A 21,262-nucleotide genomic window follows, 5' to 3' on the forward strand; every position below is an offset into this window, starting at 1 on the left:
GCTATTGCGAGAACTTCAAGTACTATGTTGAAGAGATATGGAGAGAGTGGACAGTCTTGTCTTGTTCCTAAACTTAATGGAATCACTTTGAGTTTCTCTCCATTTAATTTGATGCTAGCTGTCAGCTTGCTATATATTACTTTTATTATATTTAGGTATGATCCGTATATTCTTAATCTCTCTAATACCTTATCGTGTAGGCGTTTTGAATTTTGTCAAATTCTTTTTCAGCATTTAATGTAATGACCATATGGGTTTTTTTCTTCAATTTATTTATATGATGAATTACATTGATAGATTTTCATATATTGAACCAGTCCTGCATCTCTGGAATGAAGCCTACTTGATCATAATGGATAACTTTTGATGTCTTCTTGGATTCGGTCTGCCAGTATTTTATTGAGAATTTTTGCAGCCATATTCATGAGTGAGATTTGTCTGTGTTTGTGCGGTTTTGGTATTGGGGATACTGTAGCTTCATGAAAAGAGTTTGGCAATGATCCTTTTGTTTCTATTATGTGGAACATATGGAGTAATATAGGTATTAACTCTCCTTGGAAGTTCTAATAGAATACTGCACATAAACCATCTGGCCATGGGCTTTTTTGGGTTGGGAGTTTTTTTTTATGACAACTTCAATTTTTTTCTTGACTTACAGGTCTATTTAGATTGCTCACCTGGTCTTGATTTAATTTTGGTATAGGATATCTAAAGAATTGTCCACTTCTTTTACATTTTCCAATTTTGTGGAGTACAGGCTTTTGTAGTAAGGCCTAATCATTCTTTGAATTTCCTCAGTATCTGTTATTATATCCCCATATCATTTCTGATTTTTGTAATTTGGATGTTCTTTCTCTGTCTTTTGATTAGTTTGGATAATGGTTTGTAAATCTTGTTGTTTTTCTCAAGAAACAGCTTTTTGTTTCATTGATACTTTGTATTGTTTTCTGTGTTTCTGTTTTCTTAATTTCATCCCTCAGTCTGATTATTTCCAGTCTTCTACTCCTCATGAGTGAGTCTGCTTCTTCTTTTTCTAGAGCTTTCATGTGTGCTGTTAAGTTGCCAATGTGAGCTTTCTTTGTTTTCTTTATGTGGGCACTTAGTGCTATGAACGTTCCTCTTAGACTGCTTTCATAGTGTCCCGTAGGTTTAGATATGTTGTGTCTTCATTTTTCATTGAATTCAAGGAAGACTAATTTTTTTCTTTATTTCTTCCTTGATCTAGGGGTGGTTCAGTAGTTGACTGTTCAGATTTCATGAGTTTTGGGATTTTCTGGGGGTAGTATTGTTGTTAAATTCTTACTTTACTCCATGCTGACTCGATAAGACACAGGTGGTTACCCAATTTTTTTGTATTTGTTGATGCTTGCTTTGTTACTGAGGATGTGATCAATTTTAGAGAAGGTTTCATGAGGTGCTAGAAGAAAGTATATTCTTTTCTGTTTGGGTGGAATATTATATAGATGTCTGTTAAGTCCATTTGAACATCTGTTAGTTTTTATCTTTCTGTTAATCTTCTATCTGGTTGATCTGTCCATTGGCAAGTGAGGAGTGTTGAAGTCTCCTACTATTAGTTTGTGGGGCTTGGTGTGCAATTTAAGTTTTAGTAATGTTTCCTTTTCATACATGGGTGCTCTTGTATTAGGGGCATAGGTATTCATGAGTGATACTTCATCTTGATTAATTGCTCCTGTTATGAGTATAATGTGTCCTTCTCCATCTCTTCTGATTGATTTTAGTTTGAAATTAATTTTTTAGATATTAGGATAGCCACACTCCCTTGTTTGTTATGTCCATTTTATTGGAAATACTTCTCACAACCCTTTACTCTGAGGTAGTGTCTGTCTTTGAGGTTAAGGTGTATTTCTTGTATACAGCAGAAGGCTGGATCCTGTTTTTGTATCCATTCTCTTAGCCTGTGTTTTTTTATAGGTGAATTGAGTCCATTGATATTAAGCAATATTAATGACCAGTTGTTGTTAAGTCCAGTTATTTTTTGGTGGGTGTGTTTGTGTGTTTCCCTTCTTTGGGTTGTTTTGGTTCCCATGCATGAGAAACATTTTAAGTAATGAGTTATTGCATGCTTAGTGGTTTCCCCAGTTTGTGCAGTGAGCATCAAGAATCCTGAATATGTATCAATTGTGACATGCGCATATCTCAATTTTCCAAATTCTGTCACATGAGTAACATTCATTTGCCATATATGATATGGAAGCAGACCTTGAGGATTACCCCCAAATGAGGTACAGGTAAGTATTGTGGTCATATCCCACTTTGCTTAACAATTAGGCAAGGAGTTTCCCTTTAATTTAAGTTGCTTTGTTAAACTTAAACTATTTTAATGGTAGAAAACATGCAACTACTGAACAAGCTCAACCTGTGATAGAACAATTATTTTTGTAAGCTTGTCAGCTAAAGTATTACCTACAGGTAATGGTCCAGGAAGATTCGAGTTTGCTGTGATATGTCCCACAAAACATGGTAACTTTCAATGTTGTTTGGCTTCTTAAATCTACTGGAAGAGCGTCTTAAATTGTTTTTGGTTAGTCCCAATATGAGAGACAGTCTCTAGCACCCGAAGAGCATTTTAAATGTAATGATTGTCAGTATAGAAATTAAACACTTCATTTGCAAAAATTTGAAACACTAAAGCCATAGCTCACAGCTTGACTATTTGAGCTGAAGTTAGTTCTGTCTGCATTGCATGTCATTTTTTAGTCACATACGAGCCATCAGTGAAAATTAACAAAGCATCCTTTGTAAGATCTTTTGCTACTACTTTAGGAAAAGGGAATGAATGCAGTTGGGTAAACTGCAGCAATGGTCAGTTGGGAAAACATTATTAATTTGGCCTTGAATTTGAGCAAATGCAATTGCCCAAGAATCAATATTTTGGAATAACCACTCAATTTATTGCTTAGTGTAAGGAACATTGATTAGAACCAGTTCCTAACCAAAATATTTCTTAGATTCTATACTGTTCTTCTGTGCTAAGCATGCTACTGATTCAAATTAAAGATTTAGTGATGATACATGAAGGTTCATCCATAAGAGTGTCTTGTTTTGTCATAAAACCACTGTGGGATCTAGTTTTGTGAGAAAAATGCATGCTTGCCACATTTGGCTGTAATCAATATAATGTATGTGTTGTTCTGTAGAGCCTGCTCTACCAGAGAGAGAACGTGTCTGGCAGCTGCTGAAAGCTCTCTGCTGAAATTTGAATTACTATCCCCTATAAGCATTTCACTTAGAGTATCCAGGTCTCCCATAGGATACCTTAGATAAGATCAAAGCCATTGGATATTTCCCAACAACTTTTGAAAGTCATTTAGTGTCTTTAAACTATCCTTCTAAATTTCTAATTTTTGAGGCTTATTTTTGGGGGTAAAACATATGACCTAAATACTGGAAAGGTGGGTGCTTCTGCACTTTCTCTGGAAATAAGTAATCCCTAAAGACTAAGGCTCTGTTGTTGTAGTTCATATGTCTCAAGTAAAACTCCTTCATCCATATAATGTCACCCATATAATGGATGATAAAAATCAGTGGAAATTGATCTCTAACCTGAGCTGCAAACTTCTGGCATAAGGTGGCACTGTTTGCTACACCCTGAATTAAGATGCTCCATTGATATCGCTTTTATGCCTCTCTGATATTAAATGAGGGGATATCAAAAGCAAGTCTTTGGTAATCTTGTGGTGATAAAGGGGTGGTATAGAAATAATTTTTTATGTCTAAAATAATTTTATGGGTGCCTTCTGGTATCATTGTAGGAGAAGGCAGTCCTGGTTGTAATGCTGCTATCAGCTGCATGGTTGCATTAACCTCCCTTAAATCCTGAAAAAGTTCCACTTTCCAGATTTCTTTTTAACGACAAAAATTGGAGAAGTCCGTGGTGAATAAGATGGTGTAACGTGTCCATTATTCAGCCCTTTTTTTTGTTTGTGCCCTGAAGGTTGCTCAGAATTATGGCTGCCATAAAATGTAGAAATATGGGCATGTATAATACAGGCCCTAAATAAGGAATAAAAATTTATTATACAAATAAACTCTTCAGTTACAAACATCTACTCTGCCTCGGTTGTTTGCTGTCTTCTTTCTAAGTTGACGAGCAGGACATCCTGGAATAAGTTGGTTGTATTCTCTGTATTCTAATTTCCTTGTCTGTATGTTTAGAATTAAGATCGCCTTTCCCATTTGGAATTATAGAAAATATCTTTCTAATTTTCTGCTATGTTTGTTTCTTCATATTTAATACAGTGATAATAAAAATATAGTAACATAAAATTTTTGTAAATTTAAATAAGCTAGCATATATAATAGCTTATTATAGTAAATATTAATATGTGATGGATATTACAGTGTGCTTGGAATATGTCGATCACTTACTATTGGAAAATACCTTAATAGTAAAGAAACTTTTATAATTTTTCTTCTAGGTAAATCAATATGCACAATAAAGATGAATATTTACTTAACTTCAAAGGCTATAACTTTCAACGATCTCTAGTTAAAATGAACATAGTGGAAAACATGGACGATCAAGAAATTAGAGATGATGATGTCTTCATAGTCACATATCCAAAATCTGGTGAGTGGAATAAATAGGCCATATGGCATTTGTCTTTGTATTTATTTATTTATTTATTTATTTATTTATTTATTTATTCATTTTTTTTTGAGACAGGCTTTCTCTGTCACTTTGGAGCCTGTCCTGGAAGTAGCTCTTGTAGACAAGTTTGGCCTTGAACTCATATAGATCTGCCTGCCTCTGTCTCCCATGTTTTGGGATTAAAACTATGCACTATCACCTCCCGGTATTTTGGTTTGATAATAAGTGCATAAATATTCTTCATTCTGCCCACTGTCATTTCAACAATATTAGTTTCTTTTCTCACTGCTGCACCAGAATACATCATCATGATGACGAATTCCCAATGGCAGCTGAAGGTTCCTTGTCAACTTCCATCTGCAGTGAACTTGATGAACTTAATCTAGATAACCCCTCATACAAGTCCAATGATTTGTCTCCATAAATATCCTAAATCCAATCAGAAAACAGTATCTGTAATCATAGCAACCTACAATTTAGAACAACGTATTGTCAAAACATAAATAAAACTCAAGTATCTATTGGTAAAAAACACTTGCCATGTATATATTGTAATTTATTGTGGAAAAATGCTGGGGGGTGGGAATCAAATCTGAAACCAGCAGCAGCTTGTTGGTAAATAATGATAAGATGCCTTAGCCTGTTGAACAGGTCTGAGATAATCAAAAACTATTTCTGCAAAAGATACATGTTTTATTATGCAGAGACAATGATTAAATTTCAAAAAAACATGCAATACTGTTCACAAAATTTCTAGGACTACTGTAATGTACGTAAAATTCTCAAAACAAAACCATCTTCTTAAAAGAGTGAGTCTTCCTGGAAGCCTAGAAGTCTTGAGGTTTGTGAAGCTAATCAGGACAAGCAAACACAAGCACTCCCATTTAACTCCTGTTTTCTGTTGGACATGAAGATAAACTGAAGTTCCTTTTGTAAAGGTACTTCTACCTCAGCAGAAGATGAAACTTACAAGTCTTGGTATAAGATTTTGCAGTGGTTAATACAGACTACATAGTAAAGCAATAGGTGTGAAGATTTCACATCCACACCCCACCCTCAATGTCCATGTACAATAACACCAAGATTTTATGTCTCTATTTGACGATTTCAATAAATAAAGATGCTTTGCAAAAATATTTCTTTGTTCATATCAAATCATACTTTGCTTCCATCTTTGTAATGTTTAATGTGGTACAGAATGAAGGGTCCTATGAGGCAGTTAGTGGTTCACTGTAGATAATAGCTAAATAATTCAGTCACAGTAGACCCACTGGGTGCTTTTAGAAGTCCTCAGGGAGACTGAAATAGGCAATGAATGTTTATATTATGCCACACAGGATACTGACACATTTAGTGTCATAAGCCCTGGAGTCTGGGATGTGTTGGCATGATCAGCTCTTTCAAAATTTCAGGCTCTGCTTATGTAGTGCACCATCAATCCTCACTGGGAATAGTGGCTAGTTAATCAAATCTAAACTAGTACCAATGAATTATCTGGAATAGCCATTAATGATTAAGGATTCATCAAATCTACACTGCCACCAATGAATTATCTGTGTTAGCCATTAATAATTAAGGCTAAACCTAAGCATAACAGTATTTGATCACATGGGATCAATTCTTAAAGGGAATAGAATTGGAATTTTGCACTTATTTCCCAAATAATTCCACTGTACGATTTGATCTAAAAGTCCAGAGACCAAATGTAGATAACACTGAAATCTTTGTTTTCCTCTTTCTACATGTATGCTATGATCAATTACTGGGAATATAGTAAGAAGTATTTGAGAGTACAAAGAAAGATAAGGAGTAGAAAATAGAAATATTTAATTCTATTAGTTTTTTCACAGTTAAAAAATATAAGCAAATAATGTAGTAATTTCAGAAATGAGTCAGAATTGCCCATAAACAGCATAGCATAGATCATACAGACACTACAAGAATCATCTGGATTATCACGACCAATTAGCACATCTTTGTAAGTTAGAAAAGAACAGAGAGTTATATAGTTCAGCCTTACTGACTTGAGTGTTTGATACAGACAATGGGGAATGAAAAAGGGGCACATCCAAGCCTGTCTCGAGTGCTAAAGGAAAAAAGCTCCAAATTATTTGTAAACTGGGTGACATTAGTGTTAGTATTCATTATTAAAACCTTTTTCAGGATTGAAAACAGGATTGTTATTTGTTCTTACAGGTACCATCTGGACACAACAGATCCTCAGCCTGATTTATTTTGAGAGACACAGAAATAACACTGAAAACATCAAAACAGTAGACAGAGCACCATTCTTTGAGTACAATATTCATAATGTGGACTTTGCCAAAAGGCCATCACCTCGTATCTTTTCTACCCACCTCCCGTATTATTTGGTGCCAAAAGTTTTCAAGAACAAAAAAGTCAAAGTATGTCATAGAGCTTAGTGACTTACTGTATCCATGAAATGCCTTCTCTAAATACTGAATAATTAGGCTATTCCAATGTTTTGCCACTGTGATGCAGCTGCTATGAAAATTCTTGTGTGTGTCTCCTGGTACTCTCCCAACAGCTTCCCTAGAACCCACACCCATGAATAGAGCTGCAGAGCCACAGTGACCAGAGTTCTCCACTTACAATTGTGGTGCAGTAATTCTGAAGAAAGTGGATTTGTCATTTTTTTGCAGAAATGTGTAAAAGATGACTTATTAATGTTTCCCTAATAATTTGACATATCAGACTTTTAGATGTTTATCAACATGGCAGCTAGGAAAAGGTGTCTCAAATGTATGTTAACTTGCATCCTCATCCTCATAATGGGAGTGCCAATGTTGGATGTTAAATGGCCATCGTTATTTTTGATTGTGTGAAAAGAGTCTATCAATAGCCCAATATTTTATTACATTCTTCTGTTCAGTTTTCTTTCTATCACTTCTAGAGATGAATCTAATTTAGCTCATCCTCATTGCTTTTCTCATGTATGTTTTCATCAGCAACATTCTTTTTTTTTTTTTTTTATTTTTTTTTAATTTATTTATTTATTTATTAAGGATTTCTGCCTCCTCCCCACAACCGCCTCCCATTTCCCTCCCCCTCCCCCGATCAAGTCACCCTCCCTAATCTGCTCGAAGAGCAATCAGGGTTCCCTGACCTGTGGGAAGCCCAAGGACCGCCCACCTCTATCCAGGTCTCCTAAGGTGGGCATCCAAACTGCCTAGGCTCCCCCAAAGCCAGTACGTGCAGTAGGATCAAAAACCCTCTGCGATTGTTCTTGAGTTCTCAGTATTCCTCATTGTCCTCTATGTTCAGCCAGTCTGGATTTATCCCATGCTTTTTCAGACCCAGGCATCAGCAACATTCTTAATTTTAGTGTTATCAAACTGATTGAGTTTTTGTTATTTTTTCATATTTTTATTTAAAAATTACTTTTTATCCTTATATACCAACCCTAGTTCCCCCTCTATCCTCTTTCCCTGTCCTCCACCTATCCCATTCTCATTCCCCATCCACTTCTCAGAGGGAGTAAGGCTTTCCTTCAGAAATCAACAAGGTCTGGAATACTAACTAGAGGCAGGATCAAGCCTCTCTCCTGATATCAAGGCTGAGAAGGTAACCCATTATAGGGAATGAAGTCCGGAAAGCAAGTTCAGGCACCTACAATGGTCCTGGTGCGACTGCCAGGGCTCCCTCCAACAGATCAAGACACATAACTGTCACCCACATGTAGAGGGTCTAGTTCCGTCCCATGCAGGTTCCCCACCTGTCAGTCCTTAAACCCTGAGCTCCCACTAGCCTGACATCAGCTAAGTGTCCTTCTCCATCTCTTTTGAATAATTTTAGTTTAAAATCTATTTTCTTAGATATTAGGATAGCTACACTCACTTGTTTCTTTGGTCCATTTTCTTGGAATATCCCTTCCTAACCCTTACTCTGAGGTAATCACTGTCATTGAGTTGGAGGTGTGTTTCTTTTATAAAGCAGATTGATGAGTCCTGTTTTTGTATTCATTCTGATAGCCTGTCTCTTTCCATGAGTGAATTGAGACTATTTATATTTAGAGATATTAATGACCAGTGATTTTTAATTGCTGTTTTATTTAATTTTGGTGGTGGTGGTCGTGTTTGTGTGCTTCCCTTTGGGGAATGCTGATATGAGGCTACCTGTTAGCTATATTTTTTGTGGGTACAGCTAGCTTCCTTTGATTGTAGTTTTTCTTCTAGTACTTTCTGTAGGGCTGGACTTGTGGCTAAGTATTGCTTAAATCTGGTTTTGTCATGGAATATCTTGTTTTCTCTATCTATGATGATTGAGAGGTTTGCTGGCTATAGTAGTCTGGGCTGGTATCCGTGATCTCTTATTGTCTGCATAACATCTGCCGAGGACCTCCTTGCTTTCAGAATTTCTGTTGAGAAGTTTGGTGTAATTCTTTAGGTTGTATCTTTTTAAGTTACTTGGTTTTTTTTCCTTTGAAGTCTTGGTATACTTTTTCTTATTCTGTATGTTTAGTGTTTTAATTAATATATTTCAAGAATATATTTTTGGGGGTCTAATATATTTGGTGTTCTGTATGCTTTTGTATCTTCATTGGCATCTCCTTCTTTAGGTTGGGAAAGTTTTCTATGATTTTGTTGAATATTTTCTGTCTTTGAGCTGGTATTCTCCTTCTTCTATTTCTATTATTTTTAGGTTTGGTTGTTTTATCATATCCCAGATTCCTGGATGTTTCACGCTAAGATTTGTTGGATTTAACATTTCTTTGACTGATGAATCAATTTTTTCTATTGTATCTTCAACACCTAAGATATTATCTTCCATATGTTTCATTCTATTGGCTATGCTTGCATCAACAGTTCCTGTTCATTTACCCTGGTTTTCCACAACCAGAATTTCCTCAGTTTGTGTTTTTTTATTTGTATTGAGCTCTACATTTTTCTCTGCTCCCCTCCCTTTCTCTTCCCTCCCCTCTTTAACCCTCCTCCAAGGTCCCCATGCTCCATGGGGACGTTAATTTGTATTTTATTTATTGCTTCTATTTGAACTGTTTCCTTCTCTTGTTTGATTGCTTTTTTTTCATGTTATTCTTGACTGTCTTTAAAGGATTAATTGATTTCTTCCACTGTTTTTTTTTCCTCCATTTTTTTAAAGGGAACTTTTCATTTCCTCTTTAAGGGCCTTCATCATATTCATAAAGTTATATTTAAGGTCATTTTCTTCTTCTTCTTCATCTGTGTGTTGGGATATTCAGACCCGGTTGTTGTAGAACCACTCATTTCTGGTGATGCCCTGTTGCTCTTTATGTTGTTGTGTGTATTCTTACACTGCTGGCTACCCATTTTTTTCCTCCAATTGGTACAAGTGGGTTCTCTAGCTCTGGTGGTTTGCTCTTCCTCCAAATGTAATTCTGGCCTCTTCCTCTGGGTGCAGTTTGGGCCTGTGGCTCCAGGAGTTGCAGTCCCTTCATGTGTAGGTCAGCCAGTGGGTCCTGCAGCAGGGGATGGTTGATGGGAGAGAGAACTGCTGCCTGATTTCTGGGGGTTCTATGGTTGGCGGAAGTGCAGTGTTTAGGTCCTAGAGAGCAGGACTTTCCAGCCAAGATATCAGATACGCGCCTGTTTCTTCCTGGTGCAGGTGGGGTCCATGGGACCTGTCTGATTTTTCTTTTAAATAAATTCACATTTGAGATTTTTTTTCTTGTTTTAAGCCTAGAGATACATTCTCTGGGTTTTGGTTTTTCTTTCTCATTCTTTTCCTCACTCGCTTACTTTATTTCTTTTATGAGAGTATTTCATGTAGCCAAAGCTGGCATGAGCTCCTCCTCCTGCCCTAGATACCCAGGTGCTAATGTTGTGGACAGACACCCACAGATTATTTTTTCTATGTGTGAGTTTTAATCCTACTTATGCGCTTAACTCATCTTTACATTATTTTTCTGAAATATATGAAGGAAAAAGTCATCTTTATTTGATGATCATAGATTACTAGGTATATTAATGTGATTATTATTTTCTGTTTTCGGATTTATCTCATTTGCTATTACATAATACCCATCAATTGACCCTCATGAGTAATGAATTTTCTATTAAATTTTTAATTAAAAATTTTATATGATATATTTTGATCACATAAGGCAAATTAATGTACAACATTTATGAACATTACAAACAATATGCTTTTTGAGAATTGAGCTACATTCTTTTTCAATTTAATTTTTATTGTTTTTTAAAAAGAAAACAAGCTATCTTTTTTCATTATACATATCAATCCAAGTTCTTCCTTGTTCCTCCCCTCATCCCTTTCCCTCCACATAGCCCCCTACACTCTAACCCCCCCATCTACTCCATAGACAGGGTAAGGCACATTGCTTTGGGGAAGGTCCAAGGCCCTCCCTACTATATCTAGGCTAAGCAATGTACCTATCCAAACACTATAGTTTTCCCCAAAGCCAGGACAAGCAGTAAGGATAAATCCTGATGCCACTGCCAGTGGTCCCTCAGTCTGCCCCAGGTATGCAACTCTCACCCACATTCAGAGTGTCTAGTTTGGACCTATGTTTGGTCCTTCCATGTTCAACTGGAGTTGGTGAGCTCCCATTAGCTCAGGTAGAGTGTTTCAGTGGGTGTACCCATCACGGTCTTGACCTCTTTTTAAACTACATTCTTAAACATGAAATGCCATAAGAAAGGTTGTTTACTATAGTACTCTTTGTAATAACAAAATATAAATAAAACCATTAGACTTTGCACAGCTCAAAGATTAGAAAAAATAATTATGCTTATTGTTACAATTGAATATATAAAATTGTATTTAAAAACTTATAAGCATATCCAAGATTTGATTAAAGAAATAATTACATAATTCTTCCTACAGATTCTTTATATATACAGAAATCCTAAAGATGTTTTGACCTCCTACTTTCATTTTTCAAATTTTGTTGTTTTACTTGAAGCTTCAAATTCTGTGGAAAAATTTATGCAAACATTCCTAGATGGTAGAGGTAAGTATTAATTCATTGACCCATACTCAAATGAATTACACAAAAGGTGCAAGTAAGCCAAATTATCAGACATATAGAATAAAGTATAAAGAAATGGTACAATACATTGCTTTTTGAAAGGAACAAGAAAAGAATACTGAAACAAGAAAAACAATAGCAGACAAACAAAAACCAAAACACAAAGAACTTATCTCTAGTGACAATTGCATGCCAACTCTATTCACTTTCACCTTTGTTTTCTATCTTTATGCACCATTTGAGGATTGTCAGGATTACAAAGGCATGTCATGTAGGAAGTATTTTGGTTTACAGATATTCTATCAATTCTTTCCAACTAGTGACAAAGGTAGAATAATCCTTTCTGGCAGAGGAAATGCAGAAGGTTGTTGTACATTTTGCTTGAGCCTGTGTATGGCTTTATACTGCAGCATGGAATTGTTCCTCCTACTACATAGATGTATTAATTAAGGCAAGAGGCTTATCAGTGTAGATAGAAGTTTCTGTCCCTCATGGACTTGCAGTCAGTCAGTCCCAAAGAAACACAGAGGCTTATGTTAATCATATATAAATTGTTTGGCCTATTAGATCAGGCTTATTATTAACTAGCTCTTACAACTTAAGTTAACCCATAATTCTTATATATGTTTAACTACATGTCTTGGTACCCTCTCTGGGTGCAGCATTTTCATCTTGCTTCATCTGGAAGATGACTGTCTCTGCCTTTCCTCTTCCCAGAATTCTCTTTGTCTGGTCACCCCACCTATACTTCCTGCTTGGATACTGGCCAATCAGTTTTTATTAAACCAATACAAGTGACAAATCTTTACAGGTTACAAGAACATTATTTCATGATTTCACAGCACATCACATGTGGAATCAGAATTTCACTTGCTTGTAAGTTGATATTCACATTGTGCACCACTGCAGACAGTGAACAAGAGGAAAAACAGAGACATGTGACCTCTATGGAGAAGTAGGAAGAAGAAACAGTATGTTTTAAAGCCACCTGCAGCCTCAGGCCCTTTATTTCTTTATTACTTCTTTCCTATTCCTATAGTAACATTATATAGACAGGTTTATATGAATGTGAGGTAATTGTTCCCCCAAACCACTAAACATTTTAAATAGGGATATAGACATCCACCACATGCCCTCCATTTTATTTCTAAAAATTCCAAACCAGAAAAGGAGGCACAGCGTTTGTTGTCCACTACATGGATACACAGCTTGGCATTCTCACTTGTCACTTTTCTCCCCAGTGGTAGGAAGCAATTGGTTTGACCACATAAGAGGCTGGTATGAACACAGACATGACTTCAATATTATGTTCCTGAGCTATGAAGATATGAAGAAGGTAAGATGAGGTAGTTGTATTATTTAATGATTTCTTTTACACCATTCTTCTCTTGGTTGAAATACATTCACCCCATTATCTTCATACTTTATTCTTCTTTGGGATTTTTGTTGAAGATAATTCCTAATGTCCAGCCTGTGCCTCATTCACTGGACATTCTCTGTATTCTATTCTCTATGTAAAATCCCTTGCGGTATTTTCTTATGTCAAAAGCAACCTTAAAACTTCACACCACCAATGACTTTCATAATTAAAAAACTTTATTATCACATATTAATTACATCCATTAGTGATATTTGATGTTGTATTCTTGCCAATTAATAGGGTGTGCATTGATCTTACCTTGCCAAGCTTCTGGCATTGTCATTTCTCTCTTCCCCCTCAGACCCTCCTCAGTTGCTAAACACAATTCTACTTTAAGGTTGACTTTTCAGTTTCAACACATAAGAGAACACATGAAATTTGTCTCATGTCTGGCTTATTAACTTAAGCTGATGTCCTGATCTTCATAAATTTTACTGCAGATGACAGAATTTCATTTCATTTTTACTTCTGAATGCTAATTTATTTTATATATGGTATATGACATATATCATAAAGTCTTTAGTCTTTCAGCTGTTTATGGACACCAGGGCGAGTACATGTATTGTGGTTGAAGATGTATAGCAACAACACTAGATAACAGTAAGGTTTTGAATGGTGACTTCAATTCCTTTGACTATATACTCAGGGAGGATACAGCTCACTACTAAAGGCTAGAAAACAGCAGCGAGGCATGTAACTACTATAAAATATGGGCAAATAGAACCATAGACTGATTTCTCCCTCCTTTAAAAAATAATCTTGGAGCATCTCTAAGGTGAATCTATAAAATAATTTTTGATTGATCACAATTGAACAGTATCTTAATATGCTGTGTAAAAAAAGAGTTAACGTTCATCACATTCTGGTACTTATTGACATATTGATTGATGGAAAATAAGTGAATGCTTCTGTGTGACAGGCTCCAAACAAGAGTAAACAAGGACTTACCTTTTTATAGAGTTCATGCTCTAACAAGGAAGGCAAATAGTCAAAAAGCAAATACCCAAATTAAAAAAATCCATAAGTGTATCTTGACTGGGTACATGGCAAAGTGAGTACAGGGACTTCCAATGTGTGTCTGAAAATGCAAATTAAATCATTACAACCTTCATGAAAATGGAAGGCCAGAAATAACTCCATAAATTTGTCTTCTGAGCTCCACCCATGCACCATGGCATTGGTTCCTGTCTTGCAGCAAACACATTGCACACACACACACACACACACACACACACACACCTACATACTATTATTTTTAAACTTTTAGAGATTTTAAACTAGAAAGTGTAGTTATTAGAGATGCCAAATAAAATGTTAGTATTCATATAAAGGCTTCTGGTATAAAAGAAGGTAATGGCTTCTCTGAAGGTAAAAGTCACATGGGATTCACAAGTTAATACATACGAATTAACAAAAAGAAAATGGCTAAAAACAAAATACAAGAGAGAATTTTATGTGAAGCAATAGAGTACTTAGAACCAAGTAAGGAAGGACTTGAACATCAAAGGTGTGTGGCAGGGGACAAGAAACTAGTATGTGAGACTGAAGTCAGGACTACACAAGATCTGTGGGTCATGCTTATGATTGTTTTTGTAATCCCAAAGTAATGAGGAGACTTTTAGAGTTATAAAAAACTACAGCAATGGAACAGAATTAGTATCTTTGGAATATCATTCACCATCATAAATTTAAAACTGAAAGTGGTAAATGTTAGTAGACCAGTTAAAGATGAGGATTTACCCACTGAATATTCTCGTACATCATACCCATAATTATAAATGAAATTAATATTTTTAAACAGAGAGAAAACTACCAATATTTTCTAGTAATTATGTTTCTACCAATGTTAAGATAATTTTGGTGCTTTCCTTGTCCATTGTTGTGAAATAACTTTGTAATTTTTGTCTAATGCTTCATGCTTACTTTTCTACTGATTATCCCACTAAGACAATAAGCCAGTTTATTTCAGGTAAGTTTGGTGAGAAGTGGAGTCCCTAGGAACTTCTTGTCTATACAGAAAAGTTGCTGCTTTCCTTTCCTAAGAACAGAGCAATGGATAAAATGCAGACAGTGTTAAAAGATTCCTATTTATGGGATTAAAGTATAGGTATAGCAAAAAGTCATCCTCATTGATGAGGACATCCATTGTTTGGAGGATAGATGAAGCTTACTACTAGGAAGAGATGCATTTATTTGGTGGGGTTCTAAAATAACATACATATTTCAGTTCCCTAAATACATGGTAGATTTATGATTCATGTCCTAATATCTTCTTGAACTCGGTGCTTATTTATTCCAGATGCATTTTTTTAAAAATGTAAACATGAACAAGCAAAAGAATCTAGATACTTTAATTTACCTGAAAAGACATCAGAATTTCCTTAATGGCAAATCCTTCTAGGATGTGAGGGACTTAATTTTCCCTTCCCCTGTGTTTTTATTTTTCCTTTGTATGTTCCAACTGGCCAAAGTCTGTAATAAAGAATTGCATCTGTATTATGTGCCTCACTGTAGTAGTCACTGCAGACTGAATATGGGGGAAATCAGAGAGGTGTTCCTAGATTTATATGAAAAGCAGTTTGCTCTTTCATAAAATTGGGCTCAGAATTATGAACAGAGAAAAGTGGGGATTTAGGAAATGTCTCTTTTGCTGAGAAACTATCCTGCACAAACAACATGAGGGTCACAGGAGTCTAATGTACTGCATCACATACAACACTCCCTATTTAGTTTTTGTTAATTTATTCCTTTTATGGAGATAGCATCTCAGTATGTAGTCCTAGCTTGTCTAGAACGCTGTATTTAGACCGGTGTAGCCTTGAGCTTACAGAGATCTGTCTGTCTCTGCCTTCTGAATCGTAGAATTAAAGGTATGCCACCTCACCTAAGACAGGCAAAGTTCTTCATACAGGGGCCAGCATATTTTTCTTCTTATTCTGTACTATTCTGAGAGTTAAGTTTGATACTACCCCTGGCTCCAAGTTCGGCTATGCTGAATTCATCTGAGTTGAAGTTTCTACTAAAATTATTCACTGAGATTACTTTTTATTAATTAAAGACAGTCTATTTTTAATTTGTTCTCAGGGGTAGTATTAGGTTGATGCTGTATAAATTTTTGTCTATTACCTCCTTGAATATAATATTATGTTTAAATTATGTCCAAGAACTCCATTATTGGCAACATCCAAAATTCCGTTATCTTTTTTCTTTTTCTTTCAGCTGCATTGCTCTATTTTTCATGTTATTTCTATTCTTGGTTTTGTGGTCAGTCATTGTGCATCAAAGTCATTTGTGTAAATCACTTAGCATTAGGATCCTATTATTTTATTCACCACAACACACTAAGTTCCTTCAACAAATGGCCACATACAAAGATGGAGACTAACACACTCTAGTTACCTTAGCAGGGCCCTAAACCTTCTGGTATACAGAAACATACCCATCTCTGATTTTTTGTATTTAATGCATAGACTCCTCGGAAGCTCAGCTTTCATTAAATATGGAAGGGATTTCAAGCTTCTCATAATCAATATATATTTTCACATCTATAAAGGTAATTCATGTGTCATTCTTATTTATTATTTTTATTCTTGAATTGGGGATAGTGCTTCTTCATCATGAAGAATGTTGCAACTTCTTTGGGTAAATCTAAACTGTCGTAAACAACTACTTTATTCCTACTCAGTTTATCAACCCCAATTGCACTCTTAGTTATGATTTTAAAATCCATCCCGTGAAATGCGCCATTTCACCATCATGACTTGTTATGTAACTTTTTGTCACTTCCAATATCCAAATTCTTTTTGGAAAGCTGAGCCCTAGGATCATTGAACCATAACTTCCTTTTTTTTTCTCCTCTCATTCCTGAAAATCACCACACTATGTTCTTCCTGTATTAATTTCTTCAAGCTTAGCACTTGGCATGAATGGAGACATGCAGTTGTATCTTTATTGACTTATTTTACTTACTGTGGTGTCCTCAATGTCATCAAGGCTTATTGCATCATATATCAGAATTCCCTCTCTCCGTCTGCACATCCTATTGTATTTATGTTCCATAATCAATATAAATTTGACTGGTTTCCACGTTTTAGCTGTTGCTCTTACTGATGCTGTGAATATGGATGTACAAATCTTTCAGAGATTTTGGGTTCAACTGTTTGGAATCAGAAGTGAAAGCCAGAAGTGGAGTAGTTGGATTATACAGTGGTTCTGGCTTTGCTTTATGAAGCAACTGTTATACATTTCCCTTTGCAAATGAACCACTTTATATTTCTACCAGCAGCACCAGCGCTTATGATTTTCTGTTATTTGTTAAGGAATAGTCATCATAATAGGATGCAAATGGTGTGCACTTCTTGTCGGTTTCCACTTTCAAATGACTCGTGATAGAGTATTTTTCTCCTGTGTTTAATGTATGGTTCTAGACTCCCTATGAGAATCGTTTATTTAAAGTTTTAGCTAGGTTGGTTTTGTTGTTGTTGATTTCTTAGGGTAATCCTGTGTCAGATAAATGACATAAATACTGTTCCCATTCTATAGGTGAACTTTTCACTTCATTGAATCTGTCCCCTTTTACACAGGAGTTAAGTTTAGTATAATCAATTTAATGTTTTTTTGGCTGTCTGTACTTGCTGAAGGATATTCAAAATATGACTGTGAAATCCTGTGTGGCGAATCATTCTGTTTAAGTCTCTCTAAGGGCATTGTAGTTTAGGCCCTTGCTTTTATGTTTGGTCAATTTTCATTTGTTTGAAATACATTGTAAGGTGAGGATTCTGCTTTGTACTTTTGCTTACAGACATCTGATTTACACAAGAACATTTGTTGGAATGAATGATGTTCCCATTTAACGTTCTTAACAGCCATATCAAAAATTATTTAACCATTATAATTGAGAGATTATTTCCTGGAAAGTCTATTCTCTCCTCTTGGTTGATTTCTATATTCACGTCATAACCACACTGTTAGAATCACCATGACATTAAAATACTTCTTTGTGGGTAGAGATGGTTCAGTAGGTAAAGGGGTTTGCTGCCAGTCCTGATGAGCTAACTACAATCATTGAAGCACACATGTTAAAAGAAAAGTAGCTTTACGATGTGTCAAAATTTCATAAAAATTTTGAATATATTTTCTTTTCCACCTTTCTTTTCTTTTTTCTTTTTGCAAAAATGGAAAAAAAACCACTGCATTTTATTACAGACTGCATAGAATTTGTGGATTGGTTCTATAGCATCTTTAAAATAACTGCCCTCGGTTTCCCGATGGTGGCACACACTTTATTCCCAGTACTCAGGAGGCAGAGGCAAACATATCTCTGTGAGTTCAAGGCCAGCCTGGTCTACAGAGTGAGATCCAGGACTGGCTCCAATACTTCAGAGAAATCCTGTCTCAGAAAAATCAAATAAATAAATAACAACTATTTTCCAATTCATCAGTGTATGCTGTTCTGTTTGTTTCTGTTTTCTTTTTCTTTCATTGATGTTTTGTTGGTTTCAGTGGACCTGTCTCTAACCTTTTCTACATTTATTCCTAAGTTTTTTAATTCTACCTTCTAGAGTTTATGTATTTTAATCTTACTTTACTGTTACTCAGCACTAGTGTTTATAAGTATAACTAATATTTGTGTGTTGATTTTGATTTTATCTCAGAGCTTTGTAAAATCTCACTGTTCTAGCAGATTCTTTGCTTTCCCTCGTTTTTGTGTTTCATATGAGATCATACTGCTGTTCATTTTACAGAGAACGTTTTACTTCTTTCCCTCTAATTTATATGCTATGTTTCTCTTTCTTGACTAAATTATCTGCCTATTATTTCCCAGTAATATGTTAAATGGAAGTAGTATCATCTGATGGATTGCAGACATCAGATAAAAATGATCATATTCTCAACCAACTGTCTTTCTAGCCAAAAATATTGAATTCACAGTTGTATTGCATGGATGCACTTGAGTTCTTCTTCTCATTTGTGATGTTTTTATTTAACAAAGATATTGAGATGGGTGCAGTAGCTCCTACCTCTAATCCCAGCCATTATGGGATGTTATGAAAGAAAGACCATCTTAACTTTGAGAGCAGCATAGACTACATACTGAAGTCCAGACCTGCTTAGGCTACAAAGTCTCAAAAGTGCTGTGTTTTATTAATGGTTTATTCTGGATCAATGACAATAAATAATAATTTCAGTTTTTCTTCACCTGTTTCTATGATGTTTTCATGTGTTGAACAATCTTTGCCTTCCAAAAGTAAATCCTAGCTGTTCATATTACCCACTGGGCTGTAACTCACATCTCTATTATAAGGTCAGTGACTTCTCAAACCATGACTTATTCAGGACCTCAGTGGCTCAGTACTTAAAATCTGCAGTTTTCTGGAGAAAGAACTGAGTGAAGAAGATGTGGATGCTGTTGTGAGACAAGCTACATTTCAGAACATGAAATCTGACCCCCGAGCAAATTATGAAGATATAATAAGAAAGGAAATTGGGACAAGAAATGATCAGGGAACATTTCTCCGCAAAGGTGAAATTTACTGGTCTGTAGTAGCAAAATAAATTGTTGAGTTCTCCTGGAGTACTTTGGAGAAATAATATGTGTTTTTAAAGTATTTCTCCAGGTGATAATGATGTTTGGAAGCATCAAACATTGCAGTTGACAAAGAACCTGAAGGGTTTCTAATAGTTTTAGTAAAAAAAATCTGAAAATCTGACAATTTCACTTAGTAAATAAATATTGCTTTCTTTTCTTATAAGGCACACAACTCAAGTTTTAAAGTATGTCAGCAGTATTATCCTAGGATCTAATTCATTATGTGCTATTGTTTTTTGGGAATTTCTTGCCTTATTTTGGTTTGTTTTTGTTGAGTGTGTGTGTGTCTGAGAGAAAGAGAGAAAGAGAGGTTGAGAGGGAGAGAAAGTGACAGAGACAGAGAGACAGAGACAGAGAGAATGAGTGCTTCTCAGTGTAGTCTAAGTAACCTCGGCTACCTTAAATTCATAATCCTCCTCCTGTCTTTACTGCACATCCTCCATGAAATTACGATTACAGATATGGTGATGAACTGCCTAGACAAGAACAATTTTATTTACTATTCTTCTAGAATATTGGACAAGTAAACTTACTGTCTGTTTATATTGAAAACAAAATTGAAAATGTTGCTTCCTCATGTGTGAGATTTTTTCATCATAATAATTAGAGCAATGCCTTAGTAACTTTATTTGACATAAATTCAATAAAGTGAACAGGCAATAAACTTGTTATGATCTCATTATATGCCCAGAGATATGGCTAAGATTGAACATTTTCCTCTTGATATCCTTTTAACTTATCATTGCTGTGAGTATTAGCTTATATTTAAATATTGCTGGGTTTTTATATTTTTCAGGAACTCTTTTATTTTGTCTCTTCTGCCACTTAACATGGATTCTCAAATCTCACTTCTCAGCAAGCCTAAATGTCTTACCCATGATAGCTCACCATCCGTTCCAAATGCAAACAATATATCATCCTTTCAGACAAATAGGAAAACCAAATGGATATTTTCATTTTAACTAGTGTAATGATCATTTCCAATTCCTACTCAGTAAAATCACAAAGTTAACTGTTCTGAAGCTCCATGTCACCTTGACGTGACTTGCTGAAACCTCCGGGTCTCATTTTTTTCTGTTTAAAAATGAAAAAAACCAAACAGCATATACCTCGAAATCTGTGTTTGAAATACACTGTGTTTGAAGTCTAAGTGTTTTTCTAGTATAATGATTGGCCAATACTAAAATGTGCTTTTAAAATTCCTATTTTTTTAACCTTTAAGGTGTTTTTCTTTTCTTTTTAAAAATTGGCTACAACTCAGTGGTAGTAGCTAGTGATACCTATTTATTATGTTGCTGCTCTGAAGTTTCATCTGTGATGAGAGGAGAGATAGCCAACTTAACCCTCTGGAGAACTCAGTGATGTGCAGTGTGAACTGTAGAGAGAGTAGAGTGAGTTGGGTGGACTGCGTCCCGATTCTGCTACTTATATAGATGCTATCCTGTGCTTCTCCCATTAGGAACCATTGGAGACTGGAAGCATCACTTGACTGTGGATCAGAATGAAAAATTTGATAGAATATTCTACAATAACATGAAAAATATTTCCTTAAAGTTCATCTGGGATACAAATGAGTAGAATTTTAATTACCATGTGAACTAATTTCATAAAAATGTCCTAACCAAAGACCATACTTAAATATTAAAATTAATT

At 35.4% G+C, this 21,262-nt stretch overlaps 1 protein-coding gene across 1 annotated transcript; it reads left to right on the plus strand.

Moving 5' to 3' along the window:
* The first annotated feature begins 4,449 nt into the window (after window positions 1–4,449).
* On the plus strand, window positions 4,450–21,187 carry LOC142842506 (amine sulfotransferase-like). The gene is made up of 6 exons (XM_075959230.1): window positions 4,450–4,591; window positions 6,809–7,017; window positions 11,456–11,582; window positions 12,842–12,936; window positions 19,357–19,543; window positions 21,069–21,187. The coding sequence occupies exons 1-6, from the start codon at window positions 4,450–4,452 to the stop codon at window positions 21,185–21,187; spliced, it is 879 nt and encodes a 292-aa protein (XP_075815345.1).
* Window positions 21,188–21,262: the final 75 nt, after the last annotated feature.

Source organism: Microtus pennsylvanicus, chromosome 1, assembly GCF_037038515.1.
Source record: "Microtus pennsylvanicus isolate mMicPen1 chromosome 1, mMicPen1.hap1, whole genome shotgun sequence".
Classification (NCBI taxonomy): Eukaryota; Metazoa; Chordata; class Mammalia; order Rodentia; family Cricetidae; genus Microtus; species Microtus pennsylvanicus.

Coding starts and splice junctions, on each gene's coding strand:
- LOC142842506 (XM_075959230.1), top strand. CDS start 4,450: ATGCACAATAAAGATGAATATTTACTTAACTTCAAAGGCTATAACTTT. Junction 4,592..6,808: donor AGTCACATATCCAAAATCTG/GTGAGTGGAATA, acceptor TTGTTCTTACAG/GTACCATCTGGACACAACAG. Junction 19,544..21,068: donor GGGAACATTTCTCCGCAAAG/GTGAAATTTACT, acceptor TTCTCCCATTAG/GAACCATTGGAGACTGGAAG.